A 21,128-nucleotide genomic window follows, 5' to 3' on the forward strand; every position below is an offset into this window, starting at 1 on the left:
GCTGAATACCGAGCTCTTGCTGATACTACTCAGGAACTTCTCTGGCTTCACTGGCTCCTTGCTAATATAGGTGTTTCTTCTTTTGGCGCTACCTCTCGCTATTGTGACAATCAGAGTGCCGTTCAGATTTCTCACAATGATGTTTTTCATGATCGCACCAAGCATATTGAGATTGATTGTCACTTCATTCGCCAGCATGTTACCCGTGGCACTGTTCTTCTTCTCTCCATTGCTTCTGTCGATCAACCTGCTGATATTTTCACAAAAGCGCATCCTCCTGGTCGCTTTAATGATCTTGTTTCCAAACTCAAGCTGGTTGATGCTTACCCTCCTTGAGTTTGCGGGGGGCTGTTAGTGTTAGTGTAATATAATATTATAACATAATGTATCTAGCTATCATATGTCCTACTATACTTTCTGCTTTCGGTGTTAGTGGGTTAGCATCCTATGTCCACTGTACCACATTTGCCTCTCCATAAATGAGAGTGTTCTGCTCTTTGTAACTACTGAACATAATACAATACAAGTTATTCAGTCTCTCTCTCTCTCTCTCTCTCTCTCTCTCTCTCTCTCTCTCTCTATATATATATATATATATATATATATATACCAAATTAACAGGTACAATGATATAACTCATGGGATAGAAAATGAAGCTTGGATTAGTTATGACTCTAAGTTGAAAAAATTGGGTGTTGTTTTCACTGGTTCTATAAATAATACCATAGTCAAACGTGACCTTCATTTCTCGGTTGATCTTAAGAATTACTTACCAGAATAGATTGTGATTGGCTTTTTGGCTTTAGCCGGTGCTTTATTTGAGATAAATATTGTTAAATATTGTTAAATCATGGCAATTTAATTCGAGTTTGGAAATTTCAAGAGAAGAAATAAAATCTTATAGCTCCAAAGGCCTAGGCAATCTCGAACTTTGAATAAGATACTTACTACCTATCATTAAATATAATTAAAATAATTGTTATTTTTTGGATGGGTACACATTTCTATTTGGAATAATTTGTTATGAATGTATTTTATAATATGATTCTATAATATTTTTCATGAGATTGTGGATGTTGGATTGTGTTATGTTATTATGAAGATGAGATCATGGAGGCTGGGAATTTTTTTAAGAATTTAAATAGGGATAAAAGGTGGGTGTAAAACGAAATATTTGTTATGTAAATAGAAACTTAGCATCCTATGCTAAAATATGTTTTTTGTAATTAATTTATGATATTACAAATCAAATATAACACTTAATTAATACAAAATAATCTCAAAATGATGAGAGAAATCTTAAATAAAAATAAGGGAAATAAATCTCAAGCAAGTGAGAAGATTCAAATCACTGTACTTTTAATGAGGTTGTAATTGTTGGAAGGCGTTAGGTCCACAATTTTGTGTCGAAGCATAAAAGAACTACACACACTAATAATCTTATTAAAAATGTTAGGGTAAATTACACTTTGCCCTCTTAAAATTTCACTAATTTTTTACTTTGGCTTTTTAAGTTTAATTTTTTTTACTTTGGCCTTTTATGTTTCCAATCATTCCTACTTTGATCCTTCATGTTTGGAATACTTCCCACTTTGGCTCTTTAAGTTTGATTTTTCACTTTGGCCCTTCATGTTTGTAATCCTTCCCACTTTGACCCTTTATGTTTGCAATCCTTCCCATTTTACTCATAGACTAACTTTCATAAAAAAAAGTTACAGAATTTGTCACATCACTAACACATCAGCTCCATCCATGATGTAAAAAATTCACTAAAGATGTAAAAAATAAAAAATAAAAAAACAAAAAAGTTATTTTTTTTTTGTCTTTAGTGAACTTTTTTTCAAATTTATTCATAAACATTATTACATTATACATGCATCTAGATTTTAGATACAGCCAAAAAAATAAAAACAAATTTAACTAAAAAAAATTTGAAAAGTTCACTAAAGACGAAAAAAAAAATGATAGTAAAATTTTCATTTCATAATTGACAATACAGGTGTTTGAGTCAGTATATTTTTATTTCAGAATTGATAATACAGGTGTTTCAGTCAATATGGTGTCGAGAAGTTGATATTTATTCATTTTTTATTATTTATTTATTTTTTAGAGAGAGAGAGAGAGAGAGAGGGAGAGAATGTGTCACCTTTGCAATGAAGAAAATTCTTCAGCGATCCTCAGCCAGCAGGCCTGGCCCTGAGCACAGGCAACAAAGGTTTAGGCCGGGTCCCAAATTTTGATTGAAAATAGAGCTCTCAAATTCTTTAGTCTAGTACACTCTTAAATATATACAGGCGACTTGCGTGTAAATCTTAGTTTATTATTTAATAAGTCTTATGATTAGTAATGATATTTTTTTATCAAATATTAGTCATTAATTATTAATTTTTAACAATATTTTAAAAAATTTATCATAAAAAATGTCACTATAAGTTTTGGCGACAATTTAAAAAAATAGTCACAAAAAAATGTCATTAATTTTTAACTTTTAGTAACAGTTTGATAAATTCATCATAAAAAAGTCACTAATTATACATTTTAGTTACAATTTATAAAAATTGTAACAAAAAAAAATCGCTAATTGTCAATTTTTAACGACATATGTAAAAAATCGTCACAAAAAATTATTTTTAGTAACGATTTTAGTATGATTTATTTTCAATGTGATTTGATAGGAATTAAATCCAACTATTAAGACATATTGATAATTTACCTAATATACAAAAGGCCCAATCTCTGTGGCCCAATATATCAAAAAAATTCTTCGCTTCACTCTCTCGGTGAGAAAACAAACATTGTCTGGCCGCGACGATGAGAATCAGCCGTCTGGTGAAATCAATTTGTGTGTTCTTCTCTCTCCTTATTTGTTTATCAAATTTTAATGGAATTACTAATTTTTATTCATCTAATTTAATTTTAAATTTAACTACAGAGCTTGATTTGATATGAACTATTTCAATTTTTATCAAATTTTCGTCAAAATATTTTTGAAAATTCTTTTCTTATCCCATTTTTTTTTCCATCAAATTTGATGAAAAAAAATATCTCCAATGCTTCATCTTTTTAAATTTTTGTCAAATTTAAATTTGATGAATGATTTGTTGAGTCCTCAATTTGATGAATAAAATGACACCCTCTTGATTTGATGAACATTAGATGAAATGATTGAACCTGATTTTTGAGTACTTTTTTGTCAAATTTAAAAGAAAATGTAAAGGATTTTTTTTGAGTGGTACCCTATAAATTATTTTGGACCCCCCCATTTCTTTGGACCCCACTTACAAATTTTGAAATCCTTAAAATTTCTTCCCCTCAATTAATATCAAAATTATCTTTGTGAAAATATTTCACCCATTGAATGCACAGCTCACACACCCCTACACCCCAAAAAAATCCCACTTCTAAAAAAACCCTAACAAAGCTCACAAAAAAGAAGAAGAAGAGGCAATGTGATTACTGTCTGCTACTTCATCCACCATTGTCACAATTGGTATGCACTCTCTCTCTCTCTCTCTCTCTCTCTCTATATATATATATATATATATATATACATACATAATTTCATAGTTTTCTCACAATAATTTCTTCTCTTACAGAAAAAAAATTATAATAATTGGCTTAGTTTTCTCAGTAAAACAGGTCTGAACTTATGAATAATGTTCGATTACTTTTTTCCGAACAAATAATAAATGTTCAGTTATCAGTTCTCGAACAAATAAACAATGTTCAGGCCTGTGTTCCCGAATTTTAATTATATGTTCAGGAGTTTAGTCTTGAAAAAATGACAAAAAGATTTTATTATTTTTGCCATTTTTTTTTCCAGAAACTTATCCTTACAAAGCTAATCTCCTCTGAGTTAAGAACAACATCAAAGTTATGAACTTCCTTTAAGCTTTTATTGTTCTACTTCTCTTGTGTTATGGAGTTGTGGTTGCCAGACAAACTTTCACCTATTGTTGTTGCCAGAGAAAATGTAGATAATCAAATAGTTGCCACTGTTACCGTCGGAATATTGCCGCCAAAGGATTTTCAAGGTTCTGGGGTCAGTAGGTTTTGAATGTGGGATTTGGGGAAGATGGATGGGTGGTGATGGAGATGAGTGCTCTCATAAACCTAATTCATGATATAGTGGGTGTGTAATTGTGAGATGAGATGTCTCAAAATTAATGATGTCCTTTGTAGTAATTTTATTTGAGGCTATTATTGTAATAAAAAAAATCTAAAAATTTGGGGGTCCAAAATAATTTATGGGGTGCTAATAGCAGCATTTTATTTTTTATTTTTTATTATTATGCCCAGAACACCCCAAAGGCAGGACCCTTATGATCCACCCTTATATGCCAAACTGTGAGAAGCTAGCCGATCCACCTAAACCGTTGGACTCCCACTTGAGTAATAAGAGATTCAAATCCTAGTCAGTGAGGAGAGCAGCAAACACCCTTATTAACTAGGATGGTTCCTTGGTGATAAAAAAAAATGTAAAGGATTGGAGATGCTCTTAGCCCTAATCTTTGTTCCCATATGTGAGCCGTAATTTATTTAAGGATATAATTGTTTGGCCCTAATTATCAGTTAGGGCTGTAATTGTTTAACCTAGTTAGCATGGTTAATTATGGCTTTTCACTATTATAGTTGTTGTCCTCAGCCCTAATTATAGTTGTTGCCCTAATTTGTGTTGTGTTGTGTTGTTCTATCCATGAATTCAATTTATTGTTATATGGATATACAATCAATTCTAATTCTATGCTTGTTGCTATTTTTCATTGGTTTGGTGCTTCAATGGAAGTCACAAATCTTTGTTGTGCTCTAATTTATGCAAACATATTATTTTCATATGACAATTTGTGAATTTGTGTGGACTTTTTATTATATAGCCATGCCACTTAGGAAGTATAATTTCAGATATGAAAAAAAAAATCAAAAATTAAACAAAATTATTTAATCTCAATGGGGAGCTAAGTTTTTTGATAGTAAGAAACAAATAGAAGGGCCCAGGGCTGGCTCTGAGATTTGAGGGACCCAAGGCGAACTTCAGAAATGGAGGCCCTCTTACATTGAAAAAAAAAAGTTCATAGATAAAACGATGAGTTACAACAACTTTTTTATTTATTTGTAATCATAAAAAAATTTACTTGCACATATAATCATTAAAATTATAAACAAAAATTTATTTTCATATATTAAAAAAGGAAGCAATCATTACAAATACTCAAAAAAAAAAAAATTAGTCTTATTACTTTATAATTTAGCAATATCTAGCTTACAATTGAACCAATTATTACATAAACATTACTCTTCTCACATTTTTAGTTGCAAAATCACTAATGAAGCTTGCATAATCAAATTTATCCACCATATCCTTTTCAATGGATAACAAAGCTGACATATTCAATCTTTCTTGTTACATGGTTGACTAAAGGTAAGATTTGATTAACTTCAACTTTGAAAAACTTCTTTCTTCAGAGGCCATTGTAACAAGTATAGTTAAGAAAATTTTTATTTTTATTTTTATTTTTTATTTTATATTATTTTTTTTAGTCTAGTTTGGCACAACAGGCGGCAGCTCTTAAGATCTGTGGACTGTGTATCTTTTTTCTTTTTTTTTTTGGGCCCCATGTTCAATTGGACCAATAGTATTTGGGCCCTTTTTTTATATCTAAAATACAAAATTATATTTGGGGACCCTATTTTTAGTCCAAATTTAGGGGCCCAATGTGTAGGTCTCTCTTGCCTGGAAGGGCCCCTTAAAATTCAGGGCCTTCATGTTAGCTAGTGTGCGTTTTGAAAATCAGAGAGCTTGAAATATTTAATTTGAAAAAAACATTTGGTTGTCATATATGGTTATTAATTTTTTTGGGGTTGTATATTTTCAAGAATGTACAAATGATAGAAATTATTTGGTATATGCAAAATACATGCATCTCAAAATTAGTTGGGACATAATTTTGAATATGTTGGCGAGTTAAAAACAAAAAATCAAATATATATATATATAATGTCACCTTTAATTAATCATTTCATGTGCCAAGTATTTCTATATCTTAAGAAGTATTCTTAAACACACCTCAACAAAATTTATTTATATATAAATTCATTCTATTCTATATAAAATGAGTGAGGGTAGATGGAGGAGTGTCTTGAGAAAGGAACTTCTTAAGGAAATGTTGTATGGCTTGATTGTTTTTAAAGTGTGAAATTGGTCCCTGTTTTTTATGGGTTTTATGAGATTTCTTGGCCTCGTTTGTTTGGCGGATTAAGTTGGATGGGATTATGAGTATGGTAAAATTGAGTGAGGAGATTATTAATGTGGTGTTTAGAGATGTATGATAAAGAGTGTTTATTTGTGTACTAGTGTGGTGATATTAGTATGTTAGGATTAAATATATAAAATTACGGAAACACTCTTATTGTATAATGCTTTGTTGTTTTTGTAATGTAATGGCAATTTTTTTTTTTTGCCACCTAATCCCATGGGATTGGATTACCAATTCCATCCCTTCCATGAGAAAGCTAATCCCACTATGTGAGGGTATTCATAGTCTCATGAGACTACTAGTCCCCACCTATGGAGCCAAACAAACATGACCTTAAAGGGAAGAGCATGCCCTAGATTTATGGGTTTTTGTAGTTAGTATTGGAAAGGTAAAAGAGTTATGCTAGGTATTCTAAATAATCTATCAAATTTTCTATCAAACCTCTCACATGAGTGTGGGACTTACACACATGTGGGTTTGTGTGGGATTCACACATGTGAGAGGTTTGAAAAAAAAAAATTGATAGATTATTTAGGGTCCATAGCATTTTCCAAGGTAAAAAGAAAATAGAAGGATTTGGAGGCAAAAGGCATGTGAAATTTCCTATTTGGAGAAGGATTTGTAGTTAGTGTAGGACAATGTTAATGTTTTATGGTTATGTTAAAAAATGTTTGTGAAAAAAAAAAAAAAAATTGATTGTCAAAGTTGAACTCAAAATTTAAATAAATAAAAAAATGAAAAAAAAATTAAGTAGCTTGATTATTAAGGGACATAACGTCATTACAAATATTTATGTTTATTAAGAAACGTAACACCATTTTCAATTTTATTTATTTATTTATTTTTTTTGGGTGGACAAATTTGAACTCAAAATTTAAATTGGATCTTGTCAAAAAAATAAAATAAAAAAAATATGGTGATCAAAGTGGTTTATGTTTTACTATTAAAATGTATTGTCTTCACAAAGAAAGTGAGAAATAGTGAAAAAAAAAAAAAAAGAGTTAGATAATAGGAGTGGTGTTATTTGTTTAAAGACTGAAAAAGAAAAAAAAAATAACAGAACTTTGTTATCCATCTCGGTGACAAAGCCAAGAGACATATTCTTATAATAAATTACCTTTTCAATTTTTACACTGATTTTATGAAGGGGCATTTATGCCTGAATAATTTTACACAATTCCAATCGGATTTATATATATATATATATATATATATTAACCCCAGCTTTGCTCAGTTATTTGCCTCATCATGGTCAGATAACTCTTTTGTTGGATGGTCTGGGTATATACTCTCCCAAAAGCTAAAGCATCTGAAGCAAGTCTTAAAATCTTGGAACATTCAGGTGTTGGGCAATATGGCCTCTAAAATAAAATCTTCAGAAGATGAATTACATGCTCTGGATGTCACTGCAGAGGAAAGACCACTGAGTGCTTCAGAAAAGGCAAGAAGAAGGGAGGTTAAAGGCGAGTTGTGGAAGCTATACAGAATGGTAGAATGGATGTGGTATCAAAAATCCAGATTGAATTGGGCTATCAATGGAGATAAAAATAGTAGGTTTTTTCATGTAGTGGCAAGTTCTCGGCAGAATCAAAATCTCATCAACTCTATTTCAGTAAATGGAGTGTCCTTTGAGGATCCTACCGGAGTTAGGCAACAAGTTCTCCTTCACTTCAAGGCCCAATTCTCTGAATCATGGGTTAGCAGGCCCTCTTTGTCAGGGGTATTCAACACCATTGACCTGGAATATGTCTCTCAATGTCTGGTAGCTGAGTTCAGTGCAGCGGAGGTACTTGCAGCAATCAAAGACTGTAACAATAACAAAGCTCCCGGCCCTGATGGGTTCAACCTACTATGTTATCAGAAATTCTGGAAGGTTATGAAGCTGGATATAATGCAATTTTTCAAAGAGTTTCATTCAAACAGCAGGCTTGCATATGGCATCAATAGCTCATTTATCACCCTTATTCCCAAGGTGGACAACCCTATTGGTCTATCTGACTACAGACCTATTAGTCTTGTGGGATCTATCTACAAAATCTTGGCCAAAGTCTTAGCATCCAGATTAAAGTCAGTACTACCCTCAATTATTGGTGAAACACAGACAGCATTCTTGGGAGGGAGAAATATTCTAGATGGGGTGTTTATTGCCAATGAGGTAGTGGATGGTTGGAAAAAGGTCAAAAAGCAAGGGTTGATTCTCAAACTGGACTTCGAGAAAGCTTTTGACTCTGTCAACTGGGAATTCTTATTTTCTTTGATGGGCAGCTTTGGTTTTGGGGATAAATGGATCACTTGGATGAAGATTTGTGTCTCTACAGCTAGAATCTCCATTTTAGTGAATGGCTCACCAACTAAGGAATTTTCACCTCATAGGGGCCTTAGACAGGGAGACCCTCTCTCACCTTTTCTATTCAACATTGTGGCGGAAGGTCTTAACATTCTTCTAGTCAGAGCTCTCAATCTTGGCATTCTAAAAGGGGTAGTTGTTGGATCTAACAATGTCCTTATCTCACATTTGCAATTTGCCGATGATTCGATCTTTTTTTGTGAAGCTGACTGTGCTCAATTGGTATCCATTAAAAGGGTTCTCAGATGCTTTGAAGTATTATCTGGCCTCAAAATTAATTATCATAAGAGTGTCGTCTGTGGTGTTGGTGTAGATGAAGGTTGTTTAAACACCTACGCTTCTATTCTCAATTGCAAAGTACAGAGTCTTCCACTAAAATTTCTGGGGCTGCCTCTAGGAGCAAATCCTGGAAGGAAATCTACTTGGAAGCCTGTAATTGAAAAAATCAAGGCTAGACTGTCAGGATGGAAGAGAAAACTGTTGTCCTTTGCAGGTAGATTAACCTTAATCAAGTCCACTCTGTCTAGCTTACCGATTTACTTCCTTTCCATGTTTAAAATGCCTGAAGGAGTGGCTAAGGAAATAGAAAGGATTGAGGCTGCCTTCTTATGGGGTAGTAGTGATCTTAAAAGGAAAGTGCATTTACTGAAATGGGAGGAGGTTACAAAGAGAATTGATCAAGGGGGACTTGGCATTAGAAGGGTCAGAGATGTTAATGTTTGTCTCCTTCTCAAATGGTGGTGGAAGTTTGGCATTCAAACCAATGCTCTCTGGAGGTCAATTGTGTGCAGCAAATATAAAATTAACAACTCCTGTTGGCTCCCTCCTTTAAGTTTCTCATACAAGCACTCTAGAGTCTGGAGGGACATCATCACAGTAGGGGCTCTCAATAGGCCTATCTTTAATTTCTTTGTGAGCCAATGTGGTTTCAAGGTTGGGAATGGCACTAGAATCAGATTTTGGTTTGATAGTTGGTGTGGTGGCCTCTGTTTGAAGTCTTCTTTTCCCTTCCTCTTCAATCTGTTAAATGATAAGGAAGGTTCCCTCAATCATTATTACGCAAGGAGGTCAAGCCCATATGTTTGGAATCTCCCTCATAGAAGAGAGTTATTCTCATGGGAATTGGCTGAAGAGGTGAGATTGAATGCTCTCTTATCCTCTGCACCATCTCTGTGTTTGGATAGTGAAGACTGCTTAGTATGGTGTACAGATTCTGGTCAGAGCTTCTCTGCTTCTGTTCTTTATTCTCACCACTCATCTCTCTTTGGCCCCCATCTCAAGGTTAGCAAATTTGTTTGGAATTCATTATTGCCCCCCAGAGTATCTTTTTTCACCTGGCTAGCCTGGAAATCTAGAATCAAATGTTCTGACTTTCTGCTCAAGATTGGTTCTCTGGACAGCAATGCTTCTCCCCTCTGCCATTTTTGCAACTCTGATGTAGAAACTGCTCCCCATGTACTGCTTCATTGCCCTTTCTCCTGGTCAATCTGGTCAGCGATTATTGAGGATTGGGGCATACATTGGTGTATTCCTAAGTCTGTAGATGGCCTGCTTTATTGGTGGATGTGCTGGAAATTCTATAATTTTGACAAACTAATATGGAGAGCAACCCCCTTAATCGTACTATGGTCTATTTGGAAACTCAGAAATGACTGTGTATTTTCTAATGCACAACCCTCTGCTTCAGGCCTGCTAGATCTCATAAAATTCAGATCTGCCATTTGGCTCAAAGCTTCCATGAAAGAATTCCCATACTCAGTGCATGATCTCGTCTGCAATTGGAGACAGATTAGGGGCGGAATTTAGTGCTCCAATTTCAGTTTAGACATTTTGCTGTCTGTCTATTGTTCTGGTTTGGGGTGCATCAGTACTGGTTTAGTTTGCTGTCTATCTGTTGCTCGGCCTTCTATTTTTGTGCTATTTTGTTCTGGTTTGCTCTGCTGTCTGCCTGTTTTTCTGGTTTATGTGGCATCAGTGCTGTTCTGGTTTGTTGTGCATCAGTGCTGGTCTGTCGAAGTATATCACTGCCTGTTGTTCTACTTTGGTTAGGGACTGCTTCTACTGTAAGTTTGATCTGTTGGGGTGGATTGGATGAATTGGTGATAGTCTGCTGGGGTGAATTGGTGAGGTCAGTGGTTCTGTTCCTTACGGTTAAGATGCTGAATGGATGTGTTATTCTCAATGGTTGTGTTATTCGGTTATTCTGTTATGCTGAATGGTTGTGTTCCTCATAGTAGTCAGTGTATAACTGCAGTGCTATAGATGCTGTCCAGGTATATCAACTCAGTGGATTGGTGATGGCTTGGGTGAATTGATGATGTCAGTGGTTTGTTCCTTAAGCCTCATTTGTTAGTAGTGAAGTTTAGTTTGTCAGTGAAGTCTAGTTTTTCTGTTTTGCTCCTCTTCTGCTTCTTTTTGTCTTGGTTTGTTGTTGGTTTCTCACCAACTGGCGCTTGGAGCTTCAGTTAGCTCCAAGCTCCTCTTTATTGATTTCCCGTATACTTTTTGCATACCTTCATCAATAAAGATTTTCTTTGCCGATCAAAAAAAAAAAAAAAAAAAAAAAAACCTCAAATTTTTAGTAACAAATTTAATAGATTAATTGAACCGTACCTTTAACCACAAGCATATATATATATGTAAAGAACGAATGTTTAACTGACGAAAATTTCGGCCTCGTTGAAATTACACTATTACCCCTTTGTTAAAACCCCAAAACAATTTCGTTTTGAGCCATAACTTTGAAAAATGGAGGCCTTTCACTTCCTCTCTGTTGCACTATCTCTCCTCTCTGTGTTTTTATCTCTCTACAAAAACTCTTCAAACCCTCTCTCTCTCTCTCTCTCTCTCTCTATCAGACCCCAAATCCCAACCCCAACCCCAACCCCAACCCAAATCCTAACCAACATAAGAACGAGTAAGAAAAAGAAGATGGACGAAGAAAATATGCAGAGAGAGAGAGAGAGAGAGAGAGAGAGAGAGAGCTCTGAACCAGAGAAGAACGAAGAGATAGAGAGAGAAGACGGGCGGAAGGAGATGGAAGAAATGAACACACGCGGAGAAGAACACTTTCACCCTTCAACCAAGTTTGAAGATTCAAACTAGGGTTTTGATTTGGAAATTTTCACTGAAAAATCAGGTTTTGATTGAGCAACTCCAAAATTATCTAAAATTAGAGAACCTTAAGGGAACTCTAGGTTCTTGAATTAATTCTAAAAGCATGTGATTGCATTGTTTTAGATTGTGATTTTTTTTTTTTTTATAAACTCCTTGAATGTGAGTTGGGAAAAATATGTTCAATGTCAATTGCATATTGTGAAATTGGATTCTTTAATGGGTTGAACACAATTTTTTTTTTTTTTTTTAAATTTTGTTCATCTAAAACAATCAATGTTTTATTACAAAAATTAGGATCCTTTAACTTTGTTGTGATTGTATAAAAAAAAAATTTAATTTCTTGAATCTAAAATTAAAGAACCCTAAGGGAATTCCAAGTACTTGAATTAATTTTAAAAGCATGTGATTATATAAAAATTAGTTTCTTGAATTTATTTTTTTATTTATTTATTTTGGGTTTAAGTTCATTTTAACTTGCAGCGAGTTGAAAATTAGCTTAAATGGTTAATGCATGTTAGTTGAAAATTTTGCTTCAATAGTTCTTGCATGTGAGTACATAATTTATTTGCTACTAATTTTCTTCACAAATCTATGTCTCTCAAATGAAAAGAATTCTATGCAAACTGTTTCATATATATGGATATTGTGTATATTCTAAATATTCTCCTAAATTAACTTAAGGTTTATTGGAATACTTTGGGTTTAATTAGGGTTTTCATATTGCTTAGGTTTAGGAGAGTGAAATGGAGTTAAAACAGCTAACAGAGCAGTAGTAGAATGTAGCCATAGATTTCTTAGGTTGTTATCTCAACCCCGAGATCACACTCAGTTTAGAAATTTAATCTTAATACTAGATTAGTGGGACTATCGTTATTAACTAACGAAAATATTCTTTTTGAATTTCTTGCAATATACTATAGCTCAAACCTTTCCATCAATGCCATTCACACTATAATTCCTCACATTAGCTAATTCTTAACAATACAATGGAGTGATGATGAGTGTGACACCAACTTAGTCCAAATGAGCCATTATTAGTTTTTAATTTGTAATATTTTTATTTTTGAAATATATCGCATGCTTTGTTCGAATACCTGTCATATTCCAAATTTCAGTTTTTTGGCTTCTCTAATCATAGAAAACTTAGCAAATCGATTTGTTTATTTCTCCTATGAAATGATTAAGTTCATGATAACTACTCAAACAACTCTACCTTAAACACATGCTTATTTATAGTAGAGGAAAATGATTTTCATTGTTGCTTTTCCTTAATTTATAATCATGTTTTCACTTTTATATGATTCAATTACTTCCTCTTGTTGACCTTTCATCCAGTAAAAAAGATGAAGTTATCCTATTAGAATTCTTGATTTTCTTAAATTTGCCTATATCTATTATCCATTTTTATTGATGTTCAAATTTTTTCAACATTTTCACTTTTTCCTGTACTCAAAACAATTGAATTTTATGATTTTTCTTTTGTGTTTGTTAGTGTGTTTAAAAATGAAGTTGGAGAGATGAACCCAGAAGTTTTACAACCCAAATTTGTTAAGGAAATAATGGTTGTCCTTCGTATATCATTTTTTCTGAAGCTTCATTTGTTTGATCGTCATATAATTTAGATGAAAATATTTTTGCATTTTTCAATGTTTGGTTGCACAAGAAATGGGTAAAAGAATTTTCTAGTGAAAATATTTGATGACCTTGTTGCAATGATTTGTTGTGCAACAACAAAACAATGTTTATGATTATGACATTGTTCTCTCATCCAACCAGTTGACGAAGCAGATGCAGATGACAAGCAATCACAAATTCGTAAGGTAATTGAATTAACAAAATTATTTTTATGGTAAACAGAGAAACAAAGAAACAAAAAAAAAGTTCTTTAATCAAAATTGTTCTCTTGGTTTTGGTTGTGATATCTTTCTTTGCTTTGTGATTTGTTGCTCATGTTAACCCTTTTTTTTTTTTTACTTCTTTTATTTTGTTTGTTTTACAGGTGCGATGGTAGAAAAAGGAATCTTTTCGTTGACTCACCGTTGATGGTTACTCCTCAAGTCAAATCCTTTATATTCCCTCTCTTTCAGTTCATATCTTGCATTTTTTTATTTTTTTATTTTTTTGTTTTTTGTATACAAATCTGCACTTTTGGCTCCAAAGTTGGGATTTAGAATTTATATAAAGTATTTATGAAATTTGTTCTTTTTAACAGATGGTTGATTTGTTAATATGTCAATAGGATACTTTATATGTGAAAATGCTAGTACTTCGATTATTAGGTTGACATGATGAAACCCTTTTGGTTGGGGATTGTTTATTTTCTTTTCCATTTTTCCGTAGTTGACTTACACACTACTTTGTTTGATGGATGTCTCAAAACATATAATTTCTTGTTCACTAACTTGAAAACTAAAAAACGAAGGCATTTGCTTATGATAATAGATAACAGACTTGCTCATTGTTATTTATGTGAAGGTGACAAAATTTAAATTGTAAATCTATAATTGTTTGTTTTTGTTTAGTTAAATTCAAACAAATTAATCTTTGTTTTAGCTACTTCGTGATTTCACCTTCTTTCCCTTCATGTTCTCTAATTAATTTGCTCCGAATAAAATGAAATACCAATCAAATATCTTAGTTCATTATCACCCCCCACACACACGTAAAAAAAAAAAGAAAAAAAGAAACCCATACATCATTAATTGTAGGATCTATATTTAATTCACTCAAAAAAATAGTGTTGGTATATTTTTTTTGTTGACTTTTGTTTCGTACTTCCTTCGTTTATTTATGTATAGTTGAAATCACACCAATTTTTTCCCCATTTTTGTGAAACTTTTTTTTGTCCTTTACTATGTGATTTGTAAATTGTACTCCTTTGTGTGGGAGCAATTCCTCTGCTCTATTTTTTTTTTTGATCGGCAAAGAAAATCTTTATTGATGAAGGTATGCAAAAAGTATACATGACATCAATAAAGAGGAGCTTGAAGCTAACTGAAGCTCCAAGCGCCAGTTGGTGAGAAACCAACAACAAACCAAGACAAAAAGAAGCAGAAGAGGAGCAAAACAGAAAAACTAAACTTCACTGACAAACTAAACTTCACTACTAACAAATGAGGCTTAAGGAACAAACCACTGACATCATCAATTCACCCAAGCCATCACCAATCCACTGAGTTGATATACCTGGACAGCATCTATAGCACTGCAGTTATACACTGACTACTGTGAGGAACACAACCATTCAGCATAACAGAATAACCGAATAACACAACCATTGAGAATAACACAACCATTCAGCATCTTAACTGTAAGGAACAGAACCACTGACCTCACCAATTCACCCCAGTAGACTATCACCAATTCATCCAATCCACCCCAGCAGATCAAACTTACAGTAGAAGCAGTCCCTAACCAAAATAGAACAACAGGCAGTGATGTACTTCGACAGACCAGCACTGATGCACAACAAACCAGAACAGCACTGATGCCACATAAACCAGAAAAACAGGCAGACAACAGAGCAAACCATAACAAAATAGCACAAAAATAGAAGGCCGAGCAACAGATAGACAGCAAACTAAACCAGTACTGATGAACCCAAACCAGAACAACAGACAGACAACAAAATGTCTAAACTGAAATTGGAGCACTAAATTCCGCCCCTAATCTGTCTCCAATTGCAGACGAGATCATGCACTGAGTATGGGAATTCTTTCATGGAAGCTTTGAGCCAAATGGCAGATCTGAATTTTATGAGATCTAGCAGGCCTGAAGCAGAGGGTTGTGCATTAGAAAATACACAGTCATTTCTGAGTTTCCAAATAGACCATAGTACGATTAAGGGGGTTGCTCTCCATATTAGTTTGTCAAAATTATAGAATTTCCAGCACATCCACCAATAAAGCAGGCCATCTACAGACTTAGGAATACACCAATGTATGCCCCAATCCTCAATAATCGCTGACCAGATTGACCAGGAGAAAGGGCAATGAAGCAGTACATGGGGAGCAGTTTCTACATCAGAGTTGCAAAAATGGCAGAGGGGAGAAGCATTGCTGTCCAGAGAACCAATCTTGAGCAGAAAGTCAGAACATTTGATTCTAGATTTCCAGGCTAGCCAGGTGAAAAAAGATACTCTGGGGGGCAATAATGAATTCCAAACAAATTTGCTAACCTTGAGATGGGGGCCAAAGAGAGATGAGTGGTGAGAATAAAGAGCAGAAGCAGAGAAGCTCTGACCAGAATCTGTACACCATACTAAGCAGTCTTCACTATCCAAACACAAAGATGGTGCAGAGGATAAGAGAGCATTCAATCTCACCTCTTCAGCCAATTCCCATGAGAATAACTCTCTTCTATGAGGGAGATTCCAAACATATGGGCTTGACCTCCTTGCGTAATAATGATTGAGGGAACCTTCCTTATCATTTAACAGATTGAAGAGGAGGGGAAAAGAAGACTTCAAACAGAGGCCACCACACCAACTATCAAACCAAAATCTGATTCTAGTGCCATTCCCAACCTTGAAACCACATTGGCTCACAAAGAAATTAAAGATAGGCCTATTGAGAGCCCCTACTGTGATGATGTCCCTCCAGACTCTAGAGTGCTTGTATGAGAAACTTAAAGGAGGGAGCCAACAGGAGTTGTTAATTTTATATTTGCTGCACACAATTGACCTCCAGAGAGCATTGGTTTGAATGCCAAACTTCCACCACCATTTGAGAAGGAGACAAACATTAACATCTCTGACCCTTCTAATGCCAAGTCCCCCTTCATCAATTCTCTTTGTAACCTCCTCCCATTTCAGTAAATGCACTTTCCTTTTAAGATCACTACTACCCCATAAGAAGGCTGCCTCAATCCTTTCTATTTCCTTAGCCACTCCTTCAGGCATTTTAAACATGGAAAGGAAGTAAATCGGTAAGCTAGACAGAGTGGACTTGATTAAGGTTAATCTACCAGCAAAGGACAACAGTTTTCTCTTCCATCCTGACAGTCTAGCCTTGATTTTTTCAATTACAGGCTTCCAAGTAGATTTCCTTCCAGGATTTGCTCCTAGAGGCAGCCCCAGAAATTTTAGTGAAAGACTCTGTACTTTGCAATTGAGAATAGAAGCATAGGTGTTTAAACAGCCTTCATCTACACCAACACCACAGACGACACTCTTATGATAATTAATTTTGAGGCCAGATAATACTTCAAAGCATCTGAGAACCCTTTTAATGGATACCAATTGAGCACAATCAGCTTCACAAAAAAGGATCGAATCATCGGCAAATTGCAAATGTGAGATAAGGACATTGTTAGATCCAACAACTACCCCTTTTAGAATGCCAAGATTGAGAGCTCTGACTAGAAGAATGTTAAGACCTTCCGCCACAATGTTGAATAGAAAAGGTGAGAGAGGGTCTCCCTGTCTAAGGCCCCTATGAGGTGAAAATTCCTTAGTTGGTGAGCCATTCACTAAAATGGAGATTCTAGCTGTAGAGACACAAATCTTCATCCAAGTGATCCATTTATCCCCAAAACCAAAGCTGCCCATCAAAGAAAATAAGAATTCCCAGTTGACAGAGTCAAAAGCTTTCTCGAAGTCCAGTTTGAGAATCAACCCTTGCTTTTTGACCTTTTTCCAACCATCCACTACCTCATTGGCAATAAACACCCCATCTAGAATATTTCTCCCTCCCAAGAATGCTGTCTGTTTCACCAATGATTGAGGGTAGTACTGACTTTAATCTGGATGCTAAGACTTTGGCCATGATTTTGTAGATAGATCCCACAAGACTAATAGGTCTGTAGTCAGATAGACCAATAGGGTTGTCCACCTTGGGAATAAGGGTGATAAATGAGCTATTGATGCCATATGCAAGCCTACTGTTTGAATGAAACTCTTTGAAAAATTGCATTATATCCAGCTTCATAACCTTCCAGAATTTCTGATAACATAGTAGGTTGAACCCATCAGGGCCGGGAGCTTTGTTATTGTTACAGTCTTTGATTGCTGCAAGTACCTCCGCTGCACTGAACTCAGCTACCAGACGTTGAGAGACATATTCCGGGTCAATGGTGTTGAATACCCCTGACAAAGAGGGCCTGCTAACCCATGATTCAGAGAATTGGGCCTTGAAGTGAAGGAGAACTTGTTGCCTAACTCCGGTAGGATCCTCAAAGGACACTCCATTTACTGAAATAGAGTTGATGAGATTTCGATTCTGCCGAGAACTTGCCACTACATGAAAAAACCTACTATTTTTATCTCCATTGATAGCCCAATTCAATCTGGATTTTTGATGCCACATCCATTCTACCATTCTGTATAGCTTCCACAACTCGCCTTTAACCTCCCTTCTTCTGGCCTTTTCTGAAGCACTCAGTGGTCTTTCCTTTGCAGTGACATCCAGAGCATGTAATTCATCTTCTGAAGATTTTATTTTAGAGGCCATATTGCCAAACACCTGAATGTTCCAAGATTTTAAGACTTGCTTCAGATGCTTTAGCTTTTGGGAGAGTATATACCCAGACCATCCAACAAAAGAGTTATCTGACCATGGTGAGGCAAATAACTGAGCAAAGCTGGGGTGAAGAGTCCACGCATTTAGGAACCTGAAGGGCTTTGGCCCCTAGTCTCTGGTATCCTCCATCATTAATAAAGGGCAATGGTCTGAGATTAGCCTGGGTAAACCCCACAATTTCATTGAGAAATTAATCATCCATTCAGGACTTAATAAAATCCTATCAATTCTGCTCCATTTCTCTGATTCCTGGGCATTGCACCATGTGTACCTCCTCCCATGAAGTGGTAAATCATGGAGCTCACTATTGCCAATGAATTCATTAAGATGCTTCATGCCCCTGTCTCTCCTAGAGCAACCAATTCTTTCACTAATATGACTAATTTCATTAAAATCACCGCCCATGCACCAAGGAAGAGGGAAAAGGGATTTAAGCTTTAGGACATTAGCCCAAAAAGAAGATCTGGCCCCAACATCATTGGGGGCATGAATATTAAGTAGGACACAATCAAAAGAGTTGTATAAGGAACCTGAGAGTAAGATGTACCTCCTATTACAGCAGCAGCCAGAGAGTGTGAAAACTACAGGATCCCAAATACATAGCAGGCCTCCGGCTGTTCCTTCAGGATCAACAGACATGAACTCCATATTTTTGCTTCCCCATAGCCTTCTAGCATCACCATCTGATATGATTGCCCTTTTGGTTTCTTGAAAAAAAACAATATCAACATTTTTGTCTTTTAGGAGTCTCTTGATTCTACCCTGTTTTTCCACCTTCCCCATACCCCTGATATTCCAAGATATTAACTTCATGATAAAACCATTGATTCACTCACAAGGCCCTAATCTTTCCCTTTACTGCTGGGCCTTCCCATCCTTGGCAATTTTCTCCTTGTCTTTAAGTTCTAGTTCAGCAATTTTGTTGAGCACAATGCCTTCCTTCCCATGGTAGTCTATTCCAAGAGACTTCCCTAATTGAATTGTAGCTGTAGCTTCAGAAAGAATCTGATTTCTCAGAGAAGAGTCACCTGCAAATGAATGAGACTGGGCTAGAGCTTTAGCAGCAGGTCTGTAGATAACAGATTTAGTGAAGTGCTTCTTGGCCGCCTTGTTTGAGTACGCATGAATCCTAACAAAGCTAGTGAACCCCTCCATTTGTGACTTCATCTTCCCTTTATTCCTGAGGTTTCGTTGGTGATCTTTGCTGGAGACTGAGATTGAATCTTGGACTAACTGTGTATGAGCAGAATTATTTCTCATACACGGGTTTAAGTTGGACAAAGGCCCAGAGAGTAACCCATTTACTGATGCAGGTACATTGGGCCTACTAGAAGAGCCATTGGAGTGAATGGGCCTGCAATTAAGGGGCTGCTTTTCAAAGTGGGCCAAGTCCACTTCTAGGTTGATGCCGGGTCCACTACAAGCACTTACTTCATTCATACAACGTACAAACCCAGGTGTATAAACTTGTTCAATACACTTTTGTCTCTCATCATTGCTATTTGAAAAGTGGCCAGCCTTTTCCATCAAATCTATCAGAAGCCTCTCAGCACACGCTCCTCCTCTGTCTCCATCACAGGGTGTCTCCTCAACTATTGTATCCATCGGGCACGCAAGCTCAGCACCAAACATGCCCTTAACAGCTGCCACCTCATCATCTTCTTCCCTTTCCTGACCATCTATCACTGGAAAATTCACCTCCTCAACACTGCAACAGGTTGCAAGAGAAGTGCACTCGTACATGCCATCTGGTTGGGGGTCTTCACACACAAAAATCTTATGATCTTCACCATTGCAGTCCAAAGTTAAAGATGTAGCAATAAATTCCATATTTGAAGTAGCTATCCTGATCCTGGCGTGGGAGAATGATTGTGGTTCACACACATGTCCCTCAATGCTGAGTACCGAGCCCCATAAACGACCAATCTTGGTGAGAGTGTTTTTGTTCCAAACATGTAAGGGTATCCCACTACATTTGAGCCATACACAGCGTTCTTGGACTAAATGTTTTCCAGATTTGAGCTCTGCCACAAACTGACTCAGATCCTTAAACCAAGCCTTGAGATTGTCAATGTTTGATGTCAACTCCTCCTGATTGTTAAAAGTTAATATTACATCCCTTTCACCCCCTTTTCGAACCAAAATATGCTCCAGACCTTTCTCCTTCAATGCTTCACGGACGCTGTGAATGGAGTGTTCTGTATTAAAGCGGATAATGGCACTTTCATAGAGCCAACCGTTGCCCTCTTCAGTGACTTTGATGGAGGTGTTTGTATTCACCCCTTGCACAACATCAGCAAAGGATCTTTGGCCAGCAAATGGAACATGTCCTTTGGATCTGTTTGCTTCGAAAGATCTCCTGATGAACTGCGGTTTCACAACTTCAGGATATCGCCTGTTATGCTCCTCCCTCTTTCTTCTATCCAGAGTTGCAGCTTTGACTTCTAGAACTTTGTCATCCACCAGAAGACCGTTGGCTTTTTGGATGGCTATACCGGCTGCTATATTACAATCAAACCTCACAAATCCGAACCTTGAATGTGACACTACTCGTCTTTTGGAAGGAATGAAAACGTCCTTGACTATGCCGAATTTTGAGAAGAACTTGAACAATGATTTAGCATCCATTTTTGATGGTACATGATCCACAAAAACAGAGAAAAGACCATGTGATGCTTCCATGCCTGTCCGTCATCCACCTTTCCACTGATTTACTACCGGAATCCATCCTCCTTTTCTTTGTTGCTCCATCGCCCCCTTGTTCTTGGAACCAGTAATTAATGACTTCCTTTTATGCAAAATCAATTCCTCTATTCTATTTACCTTCTATAATTTATAGTCTTTACTCTCTTTCTATTTGTATATATGCAATGTATTTAACTTTATTTAATT

The 21,128-nt window shown here is 35.6% G+C and overlaps 1 protein-coding gene across 1 annotated transcript; it reads right to left on the reverse strand.

The window, feature by feature from the left end:
* Positions 1 to 18,344: 18,344 nt before the first annotated feature.
* On the reverse strand, positions 18,345 to 19,019 carry LOC145813512 (uncharacterized). The gene has a single exon (XM_082908993.1). The coding sequence runs from the start codon at positions 19,017 to 19,019 to the stop codon at positions 18,345 to 18,347; it is 675 nt and encodes a 224-aa protein (XP_082765119.1).
* Positions 19,020 to 21,128: the final 2,109 nt, after the last annotated feature.

The sequence above is a fragment of the Camellia sinensis genome, chromosome 2 (genome assembly GCF_055761805.1).
Source record: "Camellia sinensis isolate YWXY chromosome 2, ASM5576180v1, whole genome shotgun sequence".
Classification (NCBI taxonomy): Eukaryota; Viridiplantae; Streptophyta; class Magnoliopsida; order Ericales; family Theaceae; genus Camellia; species Camellia sinensis.